Raw genomic sequence first — 12,673 nt, 5'->3', positions numbered from 1 at the left:
GATGTTCTGATTACATAATTTACCGGAGATTCTGAAAGTTCTGCTAGGAGTGGAAGCACATTAAAAAAATTGACTCCTTAGGTTTCTAATTAGATATTGTAAACATTGTTTGTTATTGGAAACTTCAAATATATTGAAAGATTAATAAGGAAACTATTGAAACCGTTAACAAAGATGTTGAATGATTGAGATTAAGGTTCAAGAAAGATCATGCTCGATACAAAAAGTTTAGGATAACAATTCGAAAGGAGTTTCTACACAAATTGAAAGTTTAGCATCAGCGACAGAATCCTCCTGCACTCATGATCGATTTCCATTGTAAGAAAATTTACAAAAAGAACATTTCCTTTTACCTTCACACCAGATTTGCATACCGACGAAATCAACAATAAAAAAAATTGAAACTATTCGAAACTCATGACGACCGTAGTTTTGAATCCTGAACAATTCGCTCAACTTTCACCTCTGCAAATTAAAGTAATTGCAGAAACTGCCATAAAGGAAACTCCAGCCAAAGCTTCGAATGGAAGTTTGCCAGCAGAAAATCTTTCGAATAAAAGTGAAGAATCTCTTAATGCCAAAGAAATCTCAACCCCCACAACCAAAGAAGAAATAAAACCAGCAGATGCAGAATTACAAATTCCTTCCAAATCCCAAATAACACAACCACCACCAGTCATTCAAAAACCAACAGGAAAAGGACAAGTGATTGATGTGGAAGGAAACAATGCAAGATCGAGTTATCATTTAGCAATTTTGATTTCCATAATTTTGGCAATGTTTTGCATGGTTCCATTGGCTTTTATTCCATTTAGTGTAGTTTATTTTAGATTTAGATCGAATCCAACCGAAAGTCCACGTGTTTATGCATTTTCGGAGAGATGTCGATGGATTGCAATTGGGGTATTATTTTCGAATGTATTCATGTTCTTGGTTGCTGTAATGATTGTGTTAATTGTTCTATTTTCAATTGGAATTTTTAACAGATAACACTTTACAATAAAATTTTTATTCGAATCAAATGTTAAATTTTTTGATGACGAACAGAATAAACTGAAGGCACAACAATTGCAACTAGAATACCCAACAATAAAACACTCAACAAGGATATCAAAATTACAATCCAAGTAATTTTAGCCAACTGAGAATATCTTCTAGCTCTAGCACTTGTTGCTCTGGAATATTTCGTATGGACAAATACGAAAGGTATCCAAGGAATGCACCAACATCCAAACAGACATAAACAAAGCGATCCAATACAGCTCCATAAATAAGCCTTCTCTGCCTTATTCCATCAACATCATATTCATTAACCTTATGAATAGGATCAGATTTATCATGAAACATTGAAGGTACATGAAGATGTGGAAGATGTAAACTTTTTGGATCTTTGATATCTGTCTTGGGAGGTGAATTACTTGATGGTTGACCAGATGCAGCCACTGCTGGTTTTAATTCTGGTGGCTCAATGAGTGCAGTAACAGGTTTCGAAACAGGAACCTGTTCACTTATATAAGTATCACTAGGATTTGATTTTGATTCTGGTGGAGGATATTGTAATTGTACTGCATGTTCAGTTGGTGAGAAGGGTGTTGAAGATGATGGTTCGAAGGTTGCATTGCTTCCACCACTAATTGGTTTTGATGTTGGTGGTGGATTTTCGATGGTTTCAGTGATGGAAGGAGTGTACATTTTTTAAAGATGGAATTTTTCAATTTGCTAATGCCTTTTGGATTTGGAAATTTGTCAATTATGGAAATTAGATAAATTGTGATGTTTTTCAAATGTTTACAAAAATTGATCAAAAAATAGGATTGTTTGGATATTTTCAAAGAAGACTTGAACAATATGTGAAGAACACGTTTTGTCAGCAAAGTGCCCTTTCGAATAAAGTTCCATGCGCAATGATTGAAATAGCCACAAAAGTTCATCAACAACCAAAAATCAAAAAAAATGTCAAACAACAATAACTTCTTCATCAAAGCCGAGCCAAACACTATGGCCAATATTTTTGGAATGGTTGGATGTGTCTGTTGTTTTATTTGTCCATGCATTGGATGTCCATTCCTTTGCATTGCTCTCAAACAAACATCAACCGACTATTCCATTGATGAGGAACAACAATTATTGGTTGTTCATAATTATGGAAGTATTTTTGGAAGTTGTGGAGAATCTACTGAGGAATATAATTTGGCTGACATTAAAGATGTAACAGTTGCAGTTGACACTTCTTCTACAGTTAATGGTGAGAATGGTGGTATCATTAGTTTGATAATGAATAATTCATCCTCTATTGAAATTAGTCATGGATTCATTGCATTGAGTAAGGCTAGAAGAATTGCCTCTGCAATGCAAGATCATATTCTCAAAAAGTAAACTGTGTTTCGTCTTACTTTGTATTGATAAAATCTTTAACTGATGAATCGGTTTCTTTCAATCTCTCAAATACATCTTGCATATTGTTGAGACATGTTACACTCAAATAATCAAATAAGTTCTTTTCCAAAGTTTCCTTTCTTTCCAACTTTCCCATAATATCATCATATCTTGTTTCAGAGTGAGGCATGTTCAATTCTAGAGGAGCAAATTGACGCAAATAAGTTTGGCAGATATAGTCTGCCATCTTTTTCTTTCCAGGTTGTTTCAATCGTTTGTAAATTTGAATATCTTTAAAGCAGAGAATATTCTCTGGACAGTATGATTTTCTTGAAAATTCCAATAATTTGGCGAACATTCGCTTGTTTTTCAAAACCTTTTCTAAATCAGATTCACCACTATACTTCTTTGCTCGCTCATCTCTAATGATGGAATAGATGAGTGGTAAAATTACACTAATAAATACTTCAATTACAGTGGCAGTCGCCATAACGTTTCCTGAGGGGAAGATGAATTCAATGAGAGTATAAATAACACTAATTTGTTCACAACCAAACAAAACTGTAAAGGTAAATTGGAATATCACTACCACGAATGTTTCTATTTTGATTTTCCATGTATCTCTATCTGCAAATACGCAAAAAATCAGTAAAATAATCTCAGCCAGTATGTAGAGAACAGCCTGTACAACAATAATGATTACAGTTTTGTAATTTGTAATGCAACCGTGTGAGAACATGAGTAATCCTCCATCTTCTAAAAAGACTCTCTTCTGAGTGGGATCTCTTTCAAATATTCCTTCCTCAATACCTCCTAATACAAGCCAAAAGGCAAGATGAATAGGAATGAGAACAGCATAAGTGATTACAATAAATTTGTTACTAGTAAGAAAGGTCAATATTCTGATTTTCTTCAAATCTGCCTCTTCCATCATATGAGGGGCATAATCTGAAGCAATGTCAGATAAAATATCAATATCCGAAACTTCATTCCAAGAATCATAAGGTTCCACTGTATCAATGTTGGATGATTTTGCTTCCTGAAATTTGACTGAACGTGGTGTAGTGGAAGTTTGTTGTTGAGCAGGTTGAGGTGAATCATTTCCACTTGTCGGTGTTTCTGATTGTTGCAGTTGTGTTGTCTGATCTGTTGTTGTTGAAGAATCTGCAGGTGATGCAAAATCTGATTGTTGCATTTGTGCTGTTTGTTGGTCTGTTGTTGTTGTTACAGGTTCCACTTTGTTGAGATCTAGTCTTAAAGCTGTTGCTGATACTTGTGAAGTATTCATTGCCAAGTTTGTTGGAACACTACTAGTTGACATTCTCTTATTTCCAACCTTTATCATGTTCAATTTAAACATGCAATACAATCTAACAGATCTCAATAGAGTTGGAATAATAATAAGTGGAACAATAATGAAGAAAGTCAATGCAAACAATGCACACGGGAATATCTTTCTCCCAACTAAGTACCTCAACGTCGAAATGAGAACAAACGAAAAGCTTGCCACCAAGGTTGAAACCATTAGAATTGGATTTCTTGCCTTGATGTGTCCACTCTTTCGTTTTTTAATAATTCCAATCAATCCAAATATTAGAAAGCCAAGAGAGAAGGCCAATGTAATGCCTGTAAAGATAACTGTGAAAATAGTATCAGGACAAATTCCATATTCGAACTTTGGATTCTCAGGTTCCATAGAAATACCTCCAGAATTGAATAGTATTGGATGGCATCTTGTTCCATTCACTTGAATACCATCATTATTCGATGAATTATATTGTTGTTGTTGTGATGAAGCAAATAGTTCATAGTAATTATTAAAATTAGAGGGAAGATTGATATTCGAGAGGGAAGATGATGGAACTTTAAATTGATTCATGTATTGCTGATGAAACCAGTCTAGCAGCCAATCCATCAACATCACCATCATGACAAACAAATGCGAATTTCAACAAGGAGAGGAGCCGTAGAGGGAGTACGGCTTATTGTGTTGGAATTTCTTTTTAATTTGGTAAATGCTTGGGTTGTTTTTCAGTCACTCTCCATTGTCCTGCTTGCAATCATTCACCCATCACCGATTATCATTGAATTGGCCCAGAACAGATGCCCCTAGGCTTGTAATGTGTTGTCGTGTGCTGTAGATTATATTCATTTTTTTTGGCGGTAAACATTGTTTTTGGAAGGCAAGGTAAAATATGGTGCCTACTGAGATTCATGCCAATTAAATGTTATTATAATATCAGTATGAGATTATTTGAAATTGGTAAGTTTGATGAAAATTGAATAGATTTATTATTTATGAAAAATAATTAACAAAAATTTCCAGCAATATTGTTGTTAGCATGACCTATGCTTTCTTGTTGAATGTTCGGATGAAAATTAATTCCAATATCATATGTTGTTAATCTATTTAATAGATTTTTTTTAAAATCCCTAATGACGGGATTTACCCCTGAACTGCAAAAAACCACCAACCTGAGCAAAAAAAAAATGAATTTAGGTCCTACTTTGACACAAATCATCTACCACATTTCATCAGAATCACACAGCTAAACAACAGGGTTGGTGTTTTTCATAAATTGTACCCTGTATTTAACTATTAAGTTTTATTAAATTCGGGAGTTGATTTTTCGAAAAAAGAATAGAGGGCGGCTACTTTTGAAAAACAACTACCTCATTCCGAAAAACAACAGACCACCAAAATTCAATTCCTAAATGGCTAACACACCATAGCACACAAATTTGGTTTATTCAATTTTTAGAATTGTCACATCACACTCATCACACCAATTTACAAGTCACAAACACTATTCAACTTCAATTCGACTCTTCTCTTTTTCAAAGCTGAACTCAAATAGTCTTTGATCTTGTCCTTGATTTCACTGAAGAGACACTCATTTTGAAAAGTCAAGCAAATATCCTCTACCAACTGAATGTCAAGGTGTTCTACTTCATTGATTTTATCTGAAATAACAACCTCTTCAAATCTAATCTTGGCTCCAACACCATCTACAGAAAGCACTTTTATTGGGAAAGAAGAATTTCTAAATTAAGAAGTCTATCATTTATGAAACATTAAAAATGAATCAAAAAGCGTTAAGAAGAAAAACATTCAATACACAAAAACATACAGAGAACGAAAACGTATCAAGAAGGTTGTAAAAGAGACTATGAAGATATTAGCAAAAATGTAACAAAGGAACAATTATTAACTGGAAATTTGAAATTGGAATAGATGAATCAAATTTGAAATCTGGACAACAAGAAGTAATTTTTCATGAGCAAGAGAGTTTCAGTTTTGGAGAATTGGGAGGATGATTTGATTTAAATGACAATAGTAGTAGTATTGTTGACGAATCATTGTATAAGGGGTAGGCGGTGAATGTTGTTACAGCAATAACAATTATTCTCTTTATTATTGTATTTTGCGAGATTGCAACATCAAAGATTGGATTGTTATTGAAATTATTAGGAGAATTGCTTCCCAAAGATCATTTATTATGTAAAACTAAAGATGCTCTGTTGAAATATGTGCTCAACTTTGGCAAAATGGTAAAGGTATTTAATTCTACGACTAATAGATAAGAATCATGTAAGTATTTAAATTAATTAATTTATTGATATCTTTAGGATTTCCGTATTAATACATCCCTTTCAGATTTGGTGGTCAAGACTGTTTCAGGGAACATTGCTAGTGTCAAATCAATGGATTTTTCACTTAAATCAATCTCAATATGCTTTTACTAGCAGTGGAAAGTAAGTGGTTTCATGGCTAAATTGCAACTAATATTTTAGAAGTGTAATAATCACAAGTTTTATTGAGAAGAACAATACTGTATTTGCTGTTTTGGATAATTATGTGGATGGGAAATTTACTCACACTTTCACGGAGCCAATTACTAACCTCAAAGACCTCACATTTTCATTTGTTGATTCATTTGGTCTTGGTCATTTTTCCAACCATTCCATTCTGCTAAGTTGACTCTTAATAAAAGTTTAGGTTATGATTGTAAAAAATTCAAGTCCTCAATTTATTACAAATCAACCCCTCACTTTTTCAAAAAGCCAGGTCTGGATTTGATAAAAACCACTGTTCAGATAGTGGTACCTGATTTTACCCCTCGATTTTTTGCAAACTACCACTTATTTCCGTCATTAGGGATATTTATTTTTTTAAAAAAATACTTCATCATCATTCATCTCTTTATCCTAATGAAAACTGGCCTTATGAGATAACCTGCCGTCCATACTACTAAGTCTTTCTTTATGAAGTTCATCATCAAAGAGATTATGAATATTTAGAAAAAATTATATCATATGGATCAAAACCGAAGACGATGTAGGATGATATGTAAATAATTCATCATGATGTTCAATATCTCCTCAACATCACAAAAAAATGGTCAATTACTACGCCAAACAGCTTTCTCAAATTCTTCCGAATCTTTTTGCTAAGCAGGAGCAACAGGGAAGATGCATGGACAATATCAAATTCAAAATGAAGATTAATAGTGTCCAACAACGAATGGCTCCAGTTTTTTTGGGATATTTCGTCATGATTCTTCTGATTTGTTCATTTTGGATTGAGAATTTTATTGAGAGAGTGAATTTCTTGATACTTGTTGCGATTGATTTGATTGTGAATGCAATTGCAGGTAGAGCAGTGTTGAAGAGCAAAGATTTGAATCATTTGAATACTTTGGAATTTGGGTATTTAGCCAAAACTGTGGCAAATGCGATGGTCAGATTGACCATGCAGGTTTATTTGGGAAGGGAAGTTCCAATCTGGTTGATAAATATGTATGCCTTGTTGACCTTGACTCATACTTCCTATTTTAGAAAGAAAATGTTGATATTGAACTTCCTGGTTATTTTCATTTCGAATATTGTTGCACAGTACCTTGCTTTTGAGTATAGTTCGAAACATTTAGGAAATGGAGGCAAGTTCTTTACCTTAACGCATCTAGAAAGGCAAACACCTTACGTATTTCAACATATTTGGGATTCGAACAGAGATAGAATAATCAAACTGTTGGAACCGATCATAGCATTCAGCACTCCCATATTTATTGGATTTGTATATGAAGATTTAGTGGAACAACAATACGATGAAACCATTAATTCCAGAATTGCTCTTTACAATCAAAAAGAAATGAACAAATCCAAGACGAAATTTATTTCCAATTTGTCTCATGAGTTGAGAAATCCATTACATGGACTTTTGGTTACTGTTGAATTAATGCAACTAGATATGAAAAAGATTTCGGAAACTTTACAAAATTTGGTGGGATTGAAAATAGAGAGTTTTGGAAAGTTTGTCACTAGGTTGCAAAACGACTTGAAGGCTCAATTAGAATTATTACATGATATTGAAAGCAATTCCAAGATTTTCATGGATGTATTTTCGAACTATCTTCAGATTAGCAACTTAGAACTTGGTAAAATTAAGCTCAACAACTTTCCATTTAATATTTTAGAATTGACTGATTCAATATTGTCAGTTTTCACAAATTTAGCCAAAGAAAAAGGACTGATGCTGCAATCTGTTCTTGATTTAAATAAGGTTCCACTATATTTGATAGGAGATCATGTTAGATTGTCACAAATCTTGCTCAACTTTGTTTCTAATTCTGTCAAATACACTAAAAAAGGAAGTATTATGTTGAATTGCACAGTTTGTGATAAAACAGATGAAGATTATCCATTCTTAGAGGGAAGGAGCATTATTGATACGGAGGAATTTATATGTTTGAAAGTAACTTGTCAGGATACTGGTATTGGAATACCAACAAAAGATATTCGTAATTTATTCCGACCATTTCACACTGTTGATGGTGCATCTATGGATTTTGAAAGGTATTACTCTTATTCTGTTATTAATCAAAATAGAGGCTCATTCCACGAAAGCCATGGAATTGGTTTATCACTTTCGAATCAATTCATTGAGCTAATGAATGGAAAAATCAATTTTGAGAGTGAAATTGGAGTTGGAACCAAAGTAACAATCTACATTCCTCTAAAGAAATGTAACATGTCTCAAATTGCGAAAATTGATTCAAGAATTTCTGAGGAAATTGAGGAAATTAAGAACTTTTCAATCAGACAAGTTTTAATTCTAGAAGAGAATGATAATTTATCCTATTCTTTAGAGCAACTGTGTAGATCCATCTATCCAAATGTAAATTCGATGAAAGTTAATACTTTGAAATCTCTAAATGATGTTATTGGAAATATTCCAAAATATTTCCAATCAAATACCCTTCCACAATCAAAAGTTCTGATATTTTACCCATCTAATTCAAAAATATTTACTATTGAATCATTTAGTCCAATCACTACGAATGCTATAATTATTTCTACGAGTCTCAGGCATTCCTCTCAATTGTCAACATCTGACATTTACCTACCTACTCGAATTGAACACTTTATTACCACAATCCACTCTAAAATTTCATCAACCAAACTCACATCAATTGCTCCTTCCAATTCTAATTCAATTTTTCATTCCAAAAAGGTTCTTGTTGTTGATGACAACCAAGTCAATAGAAAAGTTTTACAGAAAATGACAAACAATCTTGGATTTAATTCTCAAACAGCATGTGATGGATTAGAAGCTTTAGAAACATTCAAAAAGGAAATGAATTTTGATTTAATCTTATTGGACTTACTAATGCCAATTATCTGTGGAAAGGAATGTTGCAAACTCATTAGGTCAATTGAGAAGGAGAGAAAATGCAAGATTGTAGCAGTAACTGCAAATGTTTGGGAGTGATGAATCATTACTAGAATCTGGATTCGACTTGGTATTAAAAAAACCAATTTTAATGAAAGATTTTCAAAGGGAATTAGAGAAATTATTTGATAATGAAACAATTGGTTAATTCCTTACAATAATTGAACTTTGAAATAGGTTACTGCTAGTTCTAAACAAGTTCATAGTTTAAGAAAAGTGAACATTTTAGAGATCTTTTACAATCAATAAAAAAAATGTCATCACAAGAAAGTCCATCATCACACAAGAAATTCTACGATTTTCGGGTGGAGGATTGGTATGATTGTTGCTTTGATGGCAACCCACTGACTTTTGTCACTAAATTCATGCCAATCACAATCGAACAAGCAAATGCAGTTGTTCACTTGTATGAAATTTTTCACAAATATCCGAGACAATTAATTCCAGAGCTTTCGAATAGGACAGATTTGGATGAGGAGAAGGTGTATTATTATTTGAAGGGAGCTAAAGTTAAATTGATGAAAAGATTTGCTAATTGTGAGCCTTCGAATATTGTTGAGAATTTTTATTTATTCGAAAGTGTTTCTAATGAAGGAAGTGAAGTTGATTTGGAAAATTATGAACCAAACTTGCGTAAACAAAAGATTTTCACACAAAAGGATGCAACTCTCATTCAACAACTTGCTTTAAATTTACACGAAACTTTTGAATCTATGCCTTCCGATTGTGAATATAGAAATAATGGATATTTCGTACGTGCATCCACAAGATCTCCAAAAGATGGTTGTCTCAAACACAGAGAATCGTTTATGGAACATTTGAAACAAGAACTTGTCAAGAATTCACAAGATTCGAATAGAGAATTGACCTACAATGAACCATTGGCTGTCGTTAGAACCCTCAACGCCAAACTCTGTGTCCAAAATGCAATGCAAGCCATGAATCTGGTTATTCACTCTGAGAGAATGTATGCTGATCTTTTTAGAGCCCTCTTATTCATTGATGAAAAACTGAAAAAAACTCCAGAATGTGAATTGCCTGGACAAAAGTTTGTGGCTCGACTTTTTAAAAAGATGAAACGACCAGAGTATGAATTCCGAGTGTTTGTCAAGTATTTTGAAAAGGAAATGAAACATCAAGTGACTGGTATTACTCAATATTTCAGAACTTGTTATTTGGAGGATATTCAACATGGAACGTTGAAGGAACAGATTCAGAAGGGAATTGAAGAGCTAGCTCAAGAGGTTTCCAAACGATTGAGCACTACAGAGAACTTCGTATTGGATGTATCAGTGGAGTATGATAAGAATGAGACTGGTGATTGTACAGTGAGTAAGATTTGGATGATTGAAATTAACAGCTTTTCAAAACAAGCAAGTCCTTGCATGTTTGATTGGAATGATCCAGTGAGTAATGAAATATTGATGGGAAATCGACCAATGGAATTCAGAGTACTCACCAAACCACTCACTCTCAAGGAAGGTCGTGAAGAACTAGCAAAGGACATTCGAGAAATGTTGGAAGAAATCAATGGAGCAGTTCCTCCAGAAGCAGAGGAATCAAATGATGAGGATAAGAAGAAAAACTGTTCAATACAATAATTTACAATAATTTGGAATTCATAATTTAAATTTATTGGAATACTTTTTGAAATATTTAACATTACAAATTGATGGCGAAACCGTATTGAGGCGGAATTCCAGCATTGGCATAACCAAGAGTTTTGGCAGCTCTCAAAGCCCAGTAAGGATCACCCATCATGGCTCTACCAATCAAAACGAGGTCTGCTTTCTTTTCCTCAATGACCTTATTGGCCAAAATTGGATCTTCTAATTTACCAACAGCTCCTGTCAAAATGTCAACCTTTTCCTTGATAGCAACTGAATATTTAACTTGATAACCAGGTTCAACAACCAAACCATGAACGTTTTGAATTGGTTTAGTTCCACCGGTTGAGCAATCAATCAAATCAACACCATGATCTTTGAGAATTTGTGAAACTTTGACAGTATCATCACTTGTCCAACCTTCTTCCATATAATCTTCACATGACAATCTCACAAACAATGGCATTTCCTCAGGAATAACACCTCGCACTCCATCAACAATTTGCAACAATAATCTCGTTCTATTTTCAAAACTTCCACCATACATGTCAGTTCTCAAATTTGACACAGGTGACATGAACGAGTGAATCAAATAACCATGAGCTCCGTGAATCTCAATCACATCAAATCCTGCTTTAACAGCTCTCTTAGCAGCCTCAATGAAATCCTTAATAGTTTCCTCAATTTCTGGAATGGTAATTTCCCTTGGCATTTTGTGAATATCATCAAATTGCAATTCAGATGGACCGACAACTTCCCAACCACCTCTATCTTCAGATAAAGCCAATCTTCCACTATCCCATAATCTACCTAAACTTGCCTTTCGTCCAGCATGTGCCAATTGAATTCCAATCTTTCCACCCAATTCATGTGATTGATCTACAATGGTTTTCAACATTTCCACATGTTCATCCTTATATAATCCTAAACAGTTAGGTGAAATTCTTCCAATGGCCGAAACTCCTGTGGCTTCCATAATGAATAATGCAGCTCCACCAACAATTCTCGAAGTAGCATGAATTTGATGCCAAGTATTTGCAAATCCATCATTGCAAGAGTATTGACACATTGGTGCGACCACAATTCTATTCTTTAAGGTCATTCCTCTTATGGTAATTGGTTCAAAAAGTGCTGGAATTGAATTAGATGCCATTTTATATCAATAATATATTATATAATGTTTAAATTAGCAGTAGGGTTATTTTTTCTTATTGTTTTTTCAATATCCATGATGATCCAACCAAAACCTTAAATTTTCACTTATCGGAGAACAAATTTGGCAATGAACAATTTCTCGTATTCAAAAAAATTCATCTCGGGCAATTTTAAGAACAAAAAACATCTCCGGTAAAACAAAATATTTCCTTCTCGCCAACACCTTGCAGGTTTGTGGAACCGAAACCAAGATACATAAATATCAGATGAATGAAGACTTCAATTTCATGTTTCCTTTCATCAAGTAATAGCTAGTAATTACACAGAGGAAAGATAGTGAACAGAATCCTAATTGATTTTATTTTTTTACAACTTTAAAAAAGTCAAGTAAAAAAATGAGGTCAAAACTGCGGTTATTATCTCGATCAATATAAAATATCAGAATGAGATATTTGGAAGAATCATAGTCCCACATGTCTAGTTTATATAGTAAAAAATTGAAAGTGCAATTACAAGAGTAAAAAGCAAAAATTGATATCTTTCAGATGCGTCGACCGGGAATTGAACCCGGGTCACGGCGATGGCAACGCCGTATTCTACCACTAAACCATCGACGCTTCTTGTTTAATACCATAACAACAAATATCAGAACATACCACATCCAACATCCTTTTAAAATTTCGCTCCATCATTGCTTGTCAATCTAAGGCATCAACACCAGTTCCTTATTTTCCCCACTTTGAAACAAAACCCTTCAAAACCTCATTCTTCGTGTTGTTCATTGACAAATATCTCAAATAAA

The 12,673-nt window shown here is 33.6% G+C and overlaps 6 protein-coding genes and 1 non-coding gene across 7 annotated transcripts; 3 read left to right on the top strand and 4 right to left on the bottom strand.

Moving 5' to 3' along the window:
- Positions 1–417: 417 nt before the first annotated feature.
- NAEGRDRAFT_74509 (uncharacterized protein) lies at positions 418–990 on the top strand (the record flags this gene model as incomplete). Its single annotated transcript, XM_002670555.1, has 1 exon — positions 418–990. One exon carries the CDS (start codon positions 418–420, stop codon positions 988–990), a length of 573 nt encoding a protein of 190 aa, XP_002670601.1.
- Positions 991–996: 6 nt separating this feature from the next.
- Positions 997–1,915, bottom strand: NAEGRDRAFT_59681 (uncharacterized protein). The gene has a single exon (XM_002670499.1). The coding sequence runs from the start codon at positions 1,690–1,692 to the stop codon at positions 1,117–1,119; it is 576 nt and encodes a 191-aa protein (XP_002670545.1). The 5' UTR covers positions 1,693–1,915; the 3' UTR covers positions 997–1,116.
- A 474-nt stretch (positions 1,916–2,389) lies between these two features.
- Positions 2,390–4,303, bottom strand: NAEGRDRAFT_59680 (uncharacterized protein; the record flags this gene model as incomplete). The annotated part of the gene is made up of 1 exon (XM_002670498.1): positions 2,390–4,303. One exon carries the CDS (start codon positions 4,301–4,303, stop codon positions 2,390–2,392), a length of 1,914 nt encoding a protein of 637 aa, XP_002670544.1.
- Positions 4,304–7,528: 3,225 nt separating this feature from the next.
- On the top strand, positions 7,529–9,148 carry NAEGRDRAFT_74506 (uncharacterized protein; the record flags this gene model as incomplete). Its single annotated transcript, XM_002670554.1, has 1 exon — positions 7,529–9,148. One exon carries the CDS (start codon positions 7,529–7,531, stop codon positions 9,146–9,148), a length of 1,620 nt encoding a protein of 539 aa, XP_002670600.1.
- Positions 9,149–9,363: 215 nt separating this feature from the next.
- On the top strand, positions 9,364–10,710 carry NAEGRDRAFT_74505 (uncharacterized protein; the record flags this gene model as incomplete). Its single annotated transcript, XM_002670553.1, has 1 exon — positions 9,364–10,710. The coding sequence occupies one exon, from the start codon at positions 9,364–9,366 to the stop codon at positions 10,708–10,710; it is 1,347 nt and encodes a 448-aa protein (XP_002670599.1).
- Positions 10,711–10,771: 61 nt separating this feature from the next.
- Positions 10,772–11,869, bottom strand: NAEGRDRAFT_74504 (uncharacterized protein; the record flags this gene model as incomplete). Its single annotated transcript, XM_002670497.1, has 1 exon — positions 10,772–11,869. One exon carries the CDS (start codon positions 11,867–11,869, stop codon positions 10,772–10,774), a length of 1,098 nt encoding a protein of 365 aa, XP_002670543.1.
- Positions 11,870–12,417: 548 nt separating this feature from the next.
- NAEGRDRAFT_t705 lies at positions 12,418–12,488 on the bottom strand. Its single transcript has one exon. It is a non-coding gene; the product is annotated as a tRNA-Gly (tRNA).
- Between the last annotated feature and the right edge of the window lie 185 nt (positions 12,489–12,673).

The sequence above is a fragment of the Naegleria gruberi genome, assembly GCF_000004985.1.
Source record: "Naegleria gruberi genomic scaffold NAEGRscaffold_70, whole genome shotgun sequence".
NCBI lineage: Eukaryota > Heterolobosea > Eutetramitea > Acrasida > Naegleriidae > Naegleria > Naegleria gruberi.
This window is presented reverse-complemented; position numbering and strand designations above follow the sequence as displayed.